The 15,999-nt window shown below is 32.1% G+C and overlaps 1 protein-coding gene across 1 annotated transcript; it reads right to left on the bottom strand.

Moving 5' to 3' along the window:
* Positions 1-1,165: 1,165 nt before the first annotated feature.
* Positions 1,166-4,174, bottom strand: LOC108979882 (bidirectional sugar transporter SWEET16-like). The gene is made up of 6 exons (XM_018950648.2): positions 4,040-4,174; positions 3,915-3,951; positions 3,330-3,540; positions 2,354-2,515; positions 2,022-2,141; positions 1,166-1,801 (listed from the first exon to the last, which is right to left on the bottom strand). The coding sequence occupies exons 1-6, from the start codon at positions 4,071-4,073 to the stop codon at positions 1,532-1,534; spliced, it is 834 nt and encodes a 277-aa protein (XP_018806193.1). The 5' UTR covers positions 4,074-4,174; the 3' UTR covers positions 1,166-1,531.
* Positions 4,175-15,999: the final 11,825 nt, after the last annotated feature.

The raw sequence follows: 15,999 nt of genomic DNA, 5'->3' as shown, positions 1-15,999 counted from the left end.
TTGGTGATAAGGTACGTAAATGAAAGGACTGTCAGTCTGACTGTTTAACCCGTCACGATTTATTAGTCGTGTATTAGTCGTGTTTCTTCTTGATCATGAATACCGTGGGCTGGCGTCATCACTTTGTCCGACATAATTATGTAATAAAAAATTTTATTAATCATATTTATACACCATATTTTTTTTCTTATTATAGATGTGATATATTATGAATGATTAGTAAAATAATTTAATTAATTTAAAAAAATAAAATCAAAATAAATTTAAAGAAATAAAAATAAATGTGATATAAAACGTGTGAGAATAGAAGTAGCAAGCTCATATAATTATATATAATAATTTATCTCCCTACCTCTGTGTGTACGGAACTCTCTTCCACCGACAAACCGGTCCGAGTCCCGACCATGATGCCTCGCGACCCAAAGCTCTCTCTATTTAGGTTTCTTTTTTCTTTTCTCTCTCTATTTAGGTTAGAGTGGGGCGGCAGAGTGGTCCACATTTACCGTTCGGTATTTATTTTTTTATTATTTTTTATTTTTTAAATTATTAAGTTAAAAAAATATATTTGACTAGCAGTTAAATAGAGTGATCAAAGTGAAGAGATAAAATAATTTTTTCTTTAAGTTAAGGCTAGCTCTACGGCGAGAGCTACCATTAGTTAGAGGATTTTTTTTGTTTTTTTTTACTTTTTTATATATTTTTTAATATTTTTAAAAAATAAAAAATTATAATATTATTAAAAATGCATCTTTAATTATTAAGTAAAAAAAATTATAAAAAATAAAAAATGAGAGCCGGAGCTACTAGCGATGGCCCAGCAAAAAGTGTATCATTTCCCTTTTAAGCTTGTAAATTTTCTCACTTAGTTTGGAAATATAATTATTTTAAGGAATTAATAAATTATTTTATTATTATTTATAAACTATTCTTTATATTTCTTTTTTCTGATAAAAGACAATAAATTATTTAAATTATTATTTAACTTATTATTTACAGATATTCGAGTTTAAGATTTTTGTAAATTCAACGATTGTAACCTCCAAAGATAGGTACTGAAACATCCTCAATTTTTCTCCTTTCACAAGTTTTTAACAAAGAAAAAAATGCTCATTTCATAAATCATGGGTTAGTATAGAATTCGTAGATAATCTAAGCTTGATGGATGTTTTGTTAAAGATCGAACCATTAATTTTTTTAATTAAAAATTAAGCATCATCCCATGATTCTGACTCACTTTACATGCTTTATCTCTTTCTTTCCCACATAAAATCCTCAAATTTAAAACAGAAATTTCATAAAATGTGATCGGTAGAAGTTAATAAATTTCCACCATTGTGAGCGTTAATACATGACTAAGATGATAATCTCCAAAAAAAAAAAAAGCATTTAGGAATCAACACTTGGTTAATTTCGTTTCCTCCTGATCAAGGGGTGTGACTCTCTTCTCTTCAGCATTTTCAAGACCATCTTAGTGGGGGCCGATTAGAGTGAATTTCACAGGCCGGACTCCAAAGAAAGCGTCTTCAAGATCTTATATGCTGTGTTGCCTGTCTACATGAGATGGCTTTGAGAGGCTTCTTCCCTTGCGGAGGCTTCGATTTTTCAGGTAATTGGCCTCTTCGTCTTCAACCTCCAATCCTCCCATCTCGATTACTCCTCCTGCTGCTTTGACAAGGTGGGCAGAGCCTTCCTCTTCATCAATTTTCTCTATTGATTTTTCTGGAAGTACTGACTTGTTCTTGTAGATTGCATACACAATTAGTTGTCCTGACCCCAACACAACTCCAGTGGCGTTTGGTACCTGAGAATGCAAGTCCAATTTACAAACGAGAATATATATATATGCTAATTTCCCCTCTCGATTTCTACTAATGTGATTGGTTACATCTTTTTTATTAATATAAAATAACTGTTTTGACCAATCACATCAATGAAGTGTATAAAGAATACGTAAAAGTGACCGAATATAGCATAACTCGAGTTTAAGGAAACTGGGTATAGAGATAGAAAAGAGAACTTACTCCAATATAGAAGTCTTTGACAAGCACGGAATAAATAGTCCAAATGGTAGCATTCAGAAATAGAAAAAATGAGAGGAGAAATGGCATGTACTCCACGCTCTTGGTCTTTATCACTCTTCTCTGTCATATAAAGTTCAAATAACATCATGGTAATTCAAATATGGGGGAAAAAAAATCATTTTGTAAATTGCTGCTACATGCATGACTTTCCTTATGCCAGAGGAACCAAGGTTTTCTAGAGTTTCTGTTCGAGCTTTATGAAGGTCTAAAATGAGAGAGAATACATAATGTCGGATCCACTTTTTATGATCTTATTGTTCTTGGGAGTTTACCATGGCTGAAAGAGGTGCTGCATACATGCCTATGGTTAAGACAACACATAGAATTCCAACAAAGGTGAGCCTCAAACTTCCATGCATTGCTAGCAGAGTCACCGCAATGACTAACCCAAGAAAACCCACGTTGAATATGGCCACCAGCGTTCCTGTTTGCACCTGATTCATGAATACCCTTACTTAATCAATTGCCAACTTCATCTTTAGACTTTAATGAACAAGTAAGTCAATGACTAGGAATTGAACTTCATTTGCATACCATTCAGCTTGCTTTCTTTCTTTGTAATTCTTTCTTTTTTGACTCACGAACAAATTACAAAGAAAATGTTAGTGGAGCCTCTCAAATTTAATGCTCAATCTTACCACTCATGTATTTTAATTTTTTTAATTTTTAATTTTTTATTTAATAGTTAAGAAAGTGATTATTAGTGAAATTATATATATTTTTATATTTTTTTAATGATTAAGAATGTTAAAAAAAATGCTTGAAAGAAAATTTAAAAAAAAAAGAAAAAAATTTATAACTAGTGATACCCCAGTGGTTACCGCTGGACGGCCCGCTGGCACCATCATTTTTACAAATCATTTCATCCATTTTAAATAAAAACTTTCACTATTATTCAAAATATCTCATCTCATGCGTAACCAATCGAGGCGTAAATCTATTAATATTTAAGTAACAAGCAGAGAACAGTATTATTCAAGATATATGCAAAAATATTTTTAAAAAATGCCTTGAATGGAATGGAGCCGCATAATTTCAATTAAAATAAATTCTATAATTAAGAAAAAAGAAGCAGATAATAATGTGTATCATATATCTAAACTTTCCAAAGGTGCTGCTTAATTAATACATTAATCAACTAACTAATCAAAAGCAGATGAGATGAAGGTGTGGGCGGTGGGAATTGTATGTACTAAATGAGAGAGAGAGAGAGAGAGAGAGAGAGAGAGAGAGAGAGTGATGTCAGACCTTCTTATCCATGGGGGCATAGACCAGAAAGAGAATGACATAAATGGCTTGGAAGATGGCACCGGCACCATTGACAGTAATGACAAGTAGACCGTTTGGATTGAGAAGCCCATAAAAGGTCCATAAACTCGTGCTCAGTAGCGTAGTTACGTATGGAATTCCTTTGTAATTCTCAGTTGATTTCCTCTTCACCACCTGCCTAAACGTCTTTCTGCAAAAAGATTTAAAAAATAATAATAATTAGAAAAAAGGAAGAAGAAGAAGAAGAACCAGAACCATAATCTGTGTCAAAGAGTTCTGGGATGATTGGTGCTATAGAACAAAGGTCAAAGACTAGAGCTCTGGTCGGTATTAATTTAACTCAGCAACAGCTTTCCGGCCATTATTTCTTTCAAAAAAATCTTTTCCGCTGATAGGAAAATAGGCATTTGATTTTTAATCCAGCATATATAAACCACTCCATCTGCTTTCTCCAGCATATATGCTAGCTCGAGCTCTATCTTAATGAACAAATCAAGATATTTTTGAGAAAAAAAAAACAAAAAACAAAAGACAATCGTTTTCTTGATGGGTCTCATGACTTACATTGGAGAAGTAAAAACCAGTATTGAAATTACATTGCCTGCAAAAACAAATGAAAAATAGCGTTAAAAGATTTAAAGAACATAAGGAAGCTGGAGAAAGATTGATGGGAAATTAGATAGACTGACCAATAATGCCAACGATGAAGCTGGGGGTAACCATGGAGTAAATTAAGTAAAACAGGAGGAGCTGCCTGAGGAATATTGAAGAGGATTCAGAGGAGCTGTTTGCATGTGAAGGATGAGAGAAAACGTGGTTGGGGTGGGGGTATATGTAGAGGACGTATGACGTATAAAAAAAAAATAATAATAATATTATACATGACAATCTCATTTTATTTTCATCATACTAAATAATATATGATATACTTATTATCATTAAATGATAAAAAATATATAATAAATAATTATTTAATAATAATAAATATGTCACATTATTTTAATAAAATAAAAATAAGATGATAATACGGTATATAAAATTTTTTTTAAAAAAAATATAACTTTTTTAGGATTCCTTGCAGTGGATCTGACGTGTATGAGTTTGCCACGTTCACCCTTTTTTATCGGTACAACAATGTTCATATATATATAATGGCATTTGGACCACCCTCTCTTTGTACAGGCCGCGTACCCTTTTTGCATTCACATGTCACAAAATCTTTTGGATTTTTCTTGGGGTCTTTGGATTTCTACTTCAAAAATCATTGCTTGATTTTTGCTTTTTTTTTTTTTTTTTTAATCATGGAGAGGATCTGACTTTGGTTAATTAGGCAGAGACGGGGAACATCTAGCTAGTGAGATATGATCGGCCTTCTAGAACTTTTTTCCAAGTTAATTGAATTATGAGGATGGCCGGTGGGTTATAATTAAAGTTGATATAACCTTTACTTCTCCAAACTTTACTTCTCCAAATTATCAAGTTAATAGAACCTTTTATTAATAATTGTATCTCTTAAATTTTGTAATTATCTCATTTGAGACTTCCTTTGATTACGCAGTTCAGATGAAATGAGATGCTTTATTAAAAGTTGAATACAATATTATTATAATTTTATTTTTATTTAAAAATTTAAAAATTTTAAATTATTTATTATATTTTATATGGGAGTTTGAAAGTTTTATAAGAATTATATGAGATGAGATGATATGATAATTTGATTTTATGTAACCAAACTAACTCTAGAGTTCGTATCTCTTGATTAGTCTCCTTTGATTACGCAGTTCAGATGAAATGAGATGCTTTATTAAAAGTTGAATACAATATTATTATAATTTTATTTTTATTTAAAAATTTAAAAATTTTGAATTATTTATTATATTTTATATGGGAGTTTGAAAGTTTTATAAGAATTATATGAGATGAGATGATATAATTTGATTTTGTATAACCAAACCAACCCTAGAGTTCGTATCTCTTGATTTGTGGCACAAATTCACGCCAAGACTTGAATATTTTGATTGTCTCTATAAAGATCCAAAATGCTTGATAATTCACAATTCAAATTCAGCAAAAATAGAAAAAGAAAAATCCTGAAAATCCCTTAAAACAAAGTTTGAAAATGAGTGAATCGGATGCCATATACTCATCATTGTCTCTTGAACTCTTTGTCCAAATCTTAAGACATCGAACGAGACAAATAGATTCACGAAGTGAGTCATAGATATTTAGTAAAAGAAATTATGATTCTCATCTTAGGTTTTACTATCTCAATCATGCATGCTATAACATATTTATAAAGTTGTAAATTCACTTAAAATGTGTTATATCAACTAAATAATAAGATTTAAGTCTAAAACTTAGGCTTCATTTGAATACTAAGGATATTTTAAATGATTTGTGAATAATAGTAAAAATAATAATGAAATAGAAGACATCGAACGAGATAAATAGATTTAGGAAGTGAGTCATAGATATTTAGTAAAAGAAATTATGATTTTCATTTTAGGTTTTACTATCTCAATCATGCCTGCTATAACATATTTATAAAGTTGTAAATTCACTTAAAATGTGTTATATCAACTAAATAATAAGATTTAAGTCTAAAACTTAGGCTTCATTTAAACACTAAGAGTATCTTAGATGATTTGTGAATAGTAGTAAATTTTTTTCTAAACGAAAGCTAAGTAGTGTGAAATTTTTTAAAAATAATTGTGTTTTCAAACATACCCTTAATAAATATGATCCTATTTACAATTACCAATACATGCAAAATATCGTTGAAATCAACTAATGAACTTTCATCTCTCTCTCTCTCTCTCTCTCTCTCTCTCTCTCTCTCTCTCTCTCTCTCTCTACGCAATAAAAACCTCCCTCTATCGCTCAGGTATTTCTTTATGTTCACTGGCCAGAGGGGGGTTGGAGCTTCGCCTCCGCCTCCACCCACCCTCCCCCATCCAACCTTCATCGGACCTGTTCTACGGTTGTTTTCCTTGTTTTTCTGTAGTTTTTCGTCCATAGCACCGAAATATGACAATCCTTTCATCCTCCTTCGACCAACAAGCACCACCACAAGATTCTCTAGTCGCTAATCTATCAAAAGGCAAAAGAAAACAGCTCAAAAGCACAACGCGTATATCTAACGCACTGCCGTGTCTTGGAAAGCCTATTGCCGCCATGCGTACCACCCTTGGGACCAACAACATTGAATCTTCTAGATCCAACTTATACTTTCACTCATAGTGTGGCGCGTGAGCTGCATGCGCCACCACAATTGTCTTTCGTTGGAGATTCTACATCGTTTTCGGTTGCTACTATCTTATGTTCTAATTTTTTCTAACCAATGATCAAGTTAAAGTGATTGTGAAAGTCTTATTCAGTCAGTTCAGACCAACAAAATGAAACATACAACTTTTCACTGTGGTTTCTAGTCGTAGTTTTATAGTCTATTTATCAAACTATGTAAAAACCGCTTCAAGCGACTTCCTCTTGCGGAAAATGGGTGAGAGCCAAATTTTTGGCTGCAAATTCCTTTTTTTTTTTTTTTCTCTTGGGTTGTATCTATTGACTTTGGAAAGATTGTAGGGGCTCCCACCATCAAACCTTATGTTATGGCCTCTTGAGGAAATGGGAGAAGGAGGCGACGAGGAGGCACTTGGAGATGGGAGGAGGGAAGTGTTCTATTGAAGCAAGGAAGTGAAGGTTGGGTATGGTTGAAGTGAACTCTAAACACAATGTATAGGGAAGGTAATCTTGTTGTGGAGTGCCCTGTTTTGATCTAGTATGCAGTGCACCATTTCAATAAACTAGTAGGGGATGTAGCTTTGATTCTTCATTTAGTTAAGTCTTGTCATTTAGTCTTTTGTACCTGTTGTTGAGTCCTTGTAGCATTTCATTTCCATAGAGTATGTTAAGAGTCTATTACTTATTTTACACATGTTATTTGCTTATTAGTCTAGCTAGTTATCCTTGCATGGATATGAAGGAGAGAAGGCACAAAGTGAAATGATCTTAACATTCTGGAATATTGACACTATTGGTGGTTAAGGGATTCCCTCAAAGAACTCTAATATCATTACTGTTTCATTCACTAGCTTTTTCTCAAACACCTTTCATCCCATTCATCTTCTATATTACAAGCATTCACACTGGTACGTCCAACCATCCTATTTATATCAAATTCACACATAAACATCATTACACATAGATCAGTATCATTAAAATTAGTATCTAGAGCCACCGATTCTAATGGCTGAAAATACAAGATCCAACAAACACCAACAAGATACACTTGCTCACTATGAGCAGAGTATTCAAGAGTTGCGTGATAAGATGCATACGATGAATGACATGATGCACACCATGATGGCTACCCACAATCAGCTTCTTCATTGAGAACCACACGAGGACTTGGATCAGGAGCATCAACACAATTGGAGACCATAGATAAAAGAATTAAACTTGACTTTCCACACTTTGATGGAGAGCATCCTGCTAAGTGGATCTTTAAGGCTTCCCACTACTTTTCCTTTCATCAAACACCTCCTGCCCAAAGGTTACTCATGGCTTCTTACCACATGAATGGTGAGGCCCTTATTTGGTACCAGGATGCAATGGATACGAGCCCGTTCACATGCTGGAAGACCTTCACACAAGCCTCCAAATGAGATTTAGACCTACGGCGTATGATGACCCTATAGAAGCCCTCACACAGCTTAAACAAATCTCTACAATAGCAATATACAAGGGCCAATTTGAAGCTCTATCCAACAAACTGAAGGGACTCCCAAACACCCACAAACTAAGCTGCTTTCTTAGTGGCCTCAAGAATGAGATTAGGCGTCCCCTTCGCTTGCTGAATCCGGTGAACTTGAATGCAACATTTGGCATGGCAATGATACAAAAGGAGTACCTGGTCAATTCAAGGAAAGCACCTAAACCATGGGGGGACAAGGGCAACACATCATCATTTAGTGGAGGCCAAATGGGACACCCTGTTGAAGGCTTTAATCGAGTTCCTAAACCAGTAGCTCCTACAAAAAAAAAAATACTCAATGCAAATGGATGAAAAGAGGAAAAAGAGGTTATGCTACTACTGTGAGGAAAAGTGGAACTCCTCTCATGTATGTAAGTGTCCTAAGATCTATTTTCTTCATGGCACTAATGATCAATCCGAGGATAAAGGAGATGAAGTTTTTTATGACTCGACGGATTTTGAAGAAAAAGGGCCTAACAATGTCACTAAAGGTAATCCTAAAATTTCACTAATGCATTAACGGGCACACCCTATCCTAACACAATAAGATTATGTGGAAAAATTGGTAACACTATGATGGTTATTTTGGTGGATTTGGAAAGTATCCACAATTTCCTTAATCCTTCAATTGTAACAAAAAATAATATAGATGGGGTTAGACAGCTCAAAGTCAGAGTGGCAAATGGTGAAGTCCTGCTGAGTAAGGGCAGCTGTCTCAATGTGATCACAACAATACAAGGTACTCGTTTTTCCCCTCTTTTTATTTGTTATCATTAGTTGGTTGTGATGCCGTATTAGGAGTACAATGACTGAAAGTACTAAGGCCTATTACATGGGATTTTTCGAGTTAAAACATGACTTTCCAATGGAAGGGTCAGAGGGTGGGGTTGAAGGGGATTCAGTTGAGGGAGACCACTTTTGCTGATGGGATGGATAAATCCGTGTGGAATACACTTAACAAGGGGAAGAGGCTCATCTTACATGTCCCCACTGATGTTGATGAGCCTAATTTACCTTGCTACCCATAAATTGTTCAGCTACTCAAACGATTTAAACAAGTGTTTCAAGAGCTTGTTGGGTTACCTCCTAAGAGGTCTCATGACCATAAAATAGTACTGAAGGAAAGTACTAGCCCTATTTCTACTAGATTATATAGATATCCCCACTACGAAAAGATAGAGATTAAGAAATTTATAACTGAGCTACTCACAACTAGGGTCATTCGACCTAGCTCCAGCCCTTTTTCGTCCTTGGTGCTGTTAGTCAAAAAAATTGATGGAAGTTAGTGCTTATGCGTCGAGTACAGGGAGGTGTTGTGACGGAAAATTTCTTATTCTAGTAATTGACGAATTACTCGATGAGCTATATGGTTCAGTGGCTTTTTCCAAGATGGACTTACGGCCCGTCTATCACCAAATCAGAGAGGTACCTGAAGATGTACCAAAGACAGTCTTCTGAACCCATGAAGGCAATTACGAGTTCTTGGTAATGCCATTTGAACTTACCAATGCGCCATCAACATTTCAAGGGCTGATGAATACAATTTTTAAGTCCTTTTTGCGAAGATTAGTGTTGGTTTTTTTTAATGTACCGTTTCAAGCAAGTCTACATTGCACCGTTTCAATAAACTGGTAAGGGACGCAGCGTCAGTTCTTCATTTAGTTGAGTCCTGTTGTTCAGTCTTATGTACCTATCGTTGAGTCCTTGTAGCATTTCATTTCCATAGAGTCTATTAAGAGTTTGTTACTTATTTTATATGTGTTATTTGCTTATTAGTCCAGTCAATTATCCCTATGTAGAAATGAAGGAGAGAAGGCACTGAGTGAAAGGATCTAAACATTCTAGAATATTGACACTATTTGAGATAAAGGAATTTCCTCGAAAAACTCTAATATAATTACTGTTTCATTCGACTTTTTATCAAACACCTTTCATTCCATTCATCTTCTCTATTACAAGCATTCACACAAATACATCCACGCATCCTATTTACATCAAATTCACAGAACAACATCATTACACATATCAATATTATTACACCTTATATCATGTAATCTTTTAATTCATCTATGATATGATTACTTAGCTTAGAAAAAAAAAAAAACTGATGAACTTTCAAACGAGACAAGAATGTAGGATGCGTGGATAAAGATTAAGTGGATGCGAAAGGAAAATACAGGACAATGGTCTCTGGCTTTTGACGGTACAGTAATGATCAAAGAGACAAGGAGCAATCTTTTTCAGTATCGGACATATCTTATCAATACATACATCTTTTCATATACGCGATGGACGGCAGCTAGGTCTCGGGGCGGCCGGGGCCTTTCCGCTCTCCATCGGGCCCAAACTGCATCAACGTATGTCATCCCTGACGTGATGGCAATCTCCCTCTCCATCTTTTTCCTGTTTTTTGTTTTTTGTTGCAAGGAACAACAACGATCGCGATATTTATTTGGAATATTCAAAGCTTATCTTGGTCCGTTCAATGGTCGCAGCCTTTCTTCAGCAGTTCCTCCACCACACAGCATGAGCTCCGTTTCGTGCGCTCATCAGCTTTGTTCTTATGATTTTTTATACCATGCATTTTTCCTCATTTCAATATCCTTTAATTAATGTAACTATTATATAGTTATTTCACAAAAATTAAAGTTACTTTTATTATTTTTAGGAAAATGATAGACTCTATCGATTTTTATTTTTATACTGAATTGTATTTTTTTTAATTTTTTTATATTTTTCTAAAAATACACAAAAAAAAAAAAAAATTACTTTCAAAAAATTACAATGCACTAGTCGGTAACTCTCTCTGGGAGCAGCATTCCCCTTATTTTTATTATACAATAGATTTAATATTAAATTAAATCATGATAATTTATAAATTTATTTCTATATTCGAAAACTTTTTTACTTTGTTTATCATAAAGATAGTCAGATGTTGAATATTATCTTATTTTTTTTCATAGTAATGTTAAGTATAAGTCTTAAATAAATAAATTTTTTATAAAAAAAAAGTGAGTCACACTCATAAATAATAATTTTTTTTTATATTTTTTTAAATATAGTTTACTTTTTACAAGAGTTTATATGATGAGTATTGTTACGTACAGTCGTGAAATGTGCAAGTATCATACAGTCGTTTTAAAAAATTAATTTTTTTTATATAAATTATGTATTTATTTATTTTTTTTAAAGTGATTGCACGATACTTACACAGTCATAACTGCAACTATCATCTGTTTTGATAAGATACTTATCTATTTGATCATTTCTCACTAGACCTTTTTTCTTTCCTTGAGAGTCGCTTTTTTCTTTTGAATACAAAGTGATTGCGACTCTCTTTTGTAGAATTGATTGATCTTCCTTCGATGGACAAATTTTGTTTTCCTTTTTCAAACAATAGTAAAATCAAAGTGATCTTGATTCTTGACATTTCACCCGCAAACCGCCTTTACTAACAAAACAATGCGATTAATATGGACATTCTGGCATTTGGCTTCTGAATGAAGCATCCACTTGGTATATATAATCAATTTTGGACCTGTGTCACGTCAAACACAAATCATTTGATTATCTCAATTTTGAATCTGTTTAATGTTAGTTTCTAATAGATTTTTTTAATTTGAGTATAGGATAATGTTATATATAGTCATAGATCAGTGTGCAGTCTCAGCGTATTCTATTTAAAAGAATAAGTGAAATATATTATTAAAAAAATAATTTTTTCATTGGAGTCTCCATTTTGAAAAATGATAAATTTACAAATAGTCTATAACTAGTTTACTACTTTACTTAAAATGAATCGTAGTTAAGTAAAATTGAAAATATTTTTTAATAAAATGTCATAATTATATTAATTGATTTAAATTAAATTATAAAGTAATTATAGGTATATCATTACTTTATATGTAGCTTTTTTTCAGATTTAATGACAATATTTGCACCCCGAATTAAAAAATGCATAATTGGAGAAATAATTCTCCAAAAAAACAATTTCATTTACGAAGTGATTAACTTAAAGCCAGATGGAGCGAAGAATGAGCTTTTACGCTCTTCAATAGAATTGTAACACGTAAGCATCATAAAAAGAGAATAATAAAACAGCACACAACAAATAAATTTCATTGTCTCTTTCTTCTCTCTCCCTTTGTAAAGTTTATTTTACTATTAATATTATTTATTATCTTAATTTTTATCATCTTTTTATTATTTTATAATTAAAAAATATTTATTATATTTTATTTTTAAATTTATTATCTAATATTATATTAGAAGATAATAGAATAATAAATAATAAATAGATTTTTTTTTTATTTTACTATAAAACAAATCTAATATATAAAATTCATATGAATTTTACTTTACAGCGCTGCTAAATTGCTAAATGCTAATGTACATAGGCTTTTACGCGCTGCTTTTTACGCACTGCCGTGCACCCTACGATTTGTAAATTGCAACGCATTTTCTTTTTAACAATCCGGATCTCTCCAACTTGTAAGGTATAAATTTTATTATTTATTTTTTAATTTTTCAGGTTATCTAATTTTATTTAGTAATGATATATAGAGTTTTAGAATATATATAAGTTCTGCGTAATTTTTTTTGAAAGTAAATAGAGTCTATTTTTAAAAAATTAATTTTATCATATAGATTTCAGATTTACTCTTTTTTCAAAGAGAGTGCACAAGATTTATATTGCACATTCTAAAATTATAAATATAATTTTTTTGTACTCATTACAAACGGAATGTGCGATAGTTATGATTTTGCTTTGAAGTGATCTCAGATATTTCATGAATAGTAATAAAAAAGTAGTAAAAAAATGATTAAATATTGAATAGTAGTGAACATTAATAAAAGATAGTAAAAAGTAAATGAAAAATAATGATAAAATAATTAATAGTAGTTGAGTGTTCTGACTCAGAATACTCTACTACCCAAATGGAGTCCTATGGTTGAAGTAGTTTAAACCTTTTTTATTGCTATTCATAAACAATTAACTATTATTTATAAACTATTCACCATTTTTCATTATTATTTACTATTATTTATAAATTATCTTAAATTAAATCTGTGTTTGGGTAGTTAGATCATTCCACTACTATTCGTTATTTTATCATTAATTTTTATCTACTTTTTACTATTATTCATTAGTATTTAATATTTTTTTATTACTATTCATAAATTATTTAAAATGATCTCACTATCCTAATTCTTCTATCCAAACGCAGTTATGATTTGTGGAATCAACATATGAAGTAAGCCATGGGCCATGTTCGGGAGTCACTGAGAAATTGGGGAGATGGGTTTTATTATGGATAAGAGTAATTCTATGGTCACTAAAGTTTCCAACACCACACACCAGTTGAGTTGGCGTTGTTTATTTGTTTTTTCAAAACGTTAGACTCCTTCCCACATTTTCTTCATTCTCCACGTTACCTCTATTCGAAGTTTTGCTTCTCCTCCCACGTTCTCCTTCCACGCTTCAGATTCGTGCCTCCGCCGTGTTGCAGTACGTCCACCTCTGATCGACCAAAGAACGGTAGATCTTCCAACTAGAATCTTACATTTATAAATCCGAAGATTCAACATTGTGTATGGAAAAAAAGAATTCAAATCAAACTCACTTACTAATTTGTGTTTTAATCCAAATTCTGAAAATGCATCGTTAAATTCACAGAGTTTCTCATTGGCACCAGCATTCTCATCAACCAAAGAGGATACCAATTCATTCGGCTCACTTTTAAGAGTATTGACTCCAAGATTATACCGTTCATAGAGCTTGGGTTGAGATAGGCCCCTTTCCTGAAATTTTGAGAGATCCCATTTGATACAGCGAAAAAATCTATAAGACCAACGACACCATCACCACCAAATGATACTAAGCTTGAATTGAATGTTTGGCCATTTAAACGTGAACCAACCCAAATAAACAACAAATCCAACTGAATTAAATACAGTATGCAAAGAGAAAAAAACTAAAAACAAAATAAACCTAGATATTAAAAGGCTTAAAGCAGCAGAGCAAAAAGCATGGTTTTAACTATTCAATATTTGTTTCTTTCTTCTTCTCCACCACCATATATGTTCTGAATTTTGAAGGGAAAGGTACATACGAAGAACATCACCAACTTTGAATTTGCTTTTCTGTGACCATGAGATGAAGTCTGCCTCATCATTCCACTTTCCCTCATCACCAACTGTATAAGCATCAGATGTAGCACTTTTCAAAAATTGAATATTGATCATAAGAATGGCCATTAAGAAGTTGCAAAGTTTGAAAAACCTGGTTGAGTTAAAATCAAACCCAAAACCCCATTCACCACTACTGTTGGAAGTTCCATTCGACAAGGGAGAGGTATTCGGTAGAGGGATTTTCATAGGGGATTTTTGGGTCCTCTTAGGACTCACTTTGAGGGGTGTCGACGGGGGAGAGAACCACGATATGCTTTTGTGAGGGCGGAGAGGGATTCCCAGAGGGAGGGGGAGAAGACGCTTTCGGCATGGGAAGGGGACCAAAAGGGAGGGGGAGGTGGATTCTCGACCGTTTTTTAAAATAAATCCGATTTGCCACATCATTAGTGTGTGGTGTTGGAGAGTAGATTGGCCTTAGAGTAGAATTTCTCTATGGATAAGAGTTAAATGTTTCTTTGGGTATTGTTGTATGGAGGTAGGTTTATGTTGGGATTTGGTGGATTTATATAACCTTCATCTTCCCTTCTAGTACATGAACGCTACTTGTCGTCTCTGTTATTTTTTACTAGAAAAATATTGAAAAATATTTTATAAAAATTTATAAATTGATAGGGTTCAATATAATAAGTTAAGTCGTAATTTTTTTTAGTATAAAATAAATCTAATGTATTACATCTAGTTACGTGTAAGTTTATTTTATAAAATATAGACAGTTATGTTTGAGAACATAACTATTCTCATATTATTTTACTATTATTTATTATTATCTTATTATTATTTATAGATAATTTGATATATTCTTAACATCTAAACGGAACCAGAGAAGATTGTTGTGTAATTTGAAGATGGATTTACTTTTCTTGGTTTCACTTCTTCCTCTCTCCTTTTTTACCCAATTATGTGTATTCCTATATCATTTAATGACTCTTTTCTTTTCTTTTTTGACAGTCTTTTGATTTGGACGTTGGATTCTCTATACTGACTTCTGTGGATTTAGGCTTCGTTTGGATCATCAACCTATCTCAATTCATCTCAACTCGTCATTACAATTTTTTCAAATTCTAACACAAAATATAATAAATAATTCAACTTTTTCAAATTTTAAAATAATAATAGTATTAAAAAATAATATTCTAACAATATTTTATTATCTCAACTCAACTCACTTTAACATCCAAACTCAATCTTAATATGAATAATAATAAACACATAACTCTTTAAAATAGTTTATCAGTGAGAAAAAAAAAAGACATATAATAAGGTCTCAATCACGTTTAAAGTTTCCATTGATGATGTATAAGGCCTCGTTAGTTATGCAGTTTAGATGAAATGAGATGAAATATTTTATTAAAAATTAAATAAAATATTATTATAATATAAATTTTTAATATTATTTTTATTTTAAAGATTTGAAAAAATTAAATTATTTATTATATTTTATGTGAGAGTTTAAAAAAATTATAATAATTATATAAAATGAGATAAGATAAGATGATATAATTTTGTATAATCAAATCATCTCTAAAAATATAGAACTGGATTTGAGTCAGTCCTTGAACAAAATTATAGAATAATAACCACATTCCAACTAGGCTAACTAGTGTCTACATCCTTTGGTGATAATAAAACAATATTTCTTTCTTTATAATGATGTCTCGTCAAAAAAATTATACGATCTCATCTCATCTTATAATTATAATTTTT

Source organism: Juglans regia, chromosome 8 (assembly GCF_001411555.2).
Source record: "Juglans regia cultivar Chandler chromosome 8, Walnut 2.0, whole genome shotgun sequence".
Lineage (NCBI taxonomy): Eukaryota > Viridiplantae > Streptophyta > Magnoliopsida > Fagales > Juglandaceae > Juglans > Juglans regia.
The sequence above is the reverse complement of the archived record's forward strand: the minus strand, read 5'-3'. Positions and strand labels throughout refer to the sequence as shown.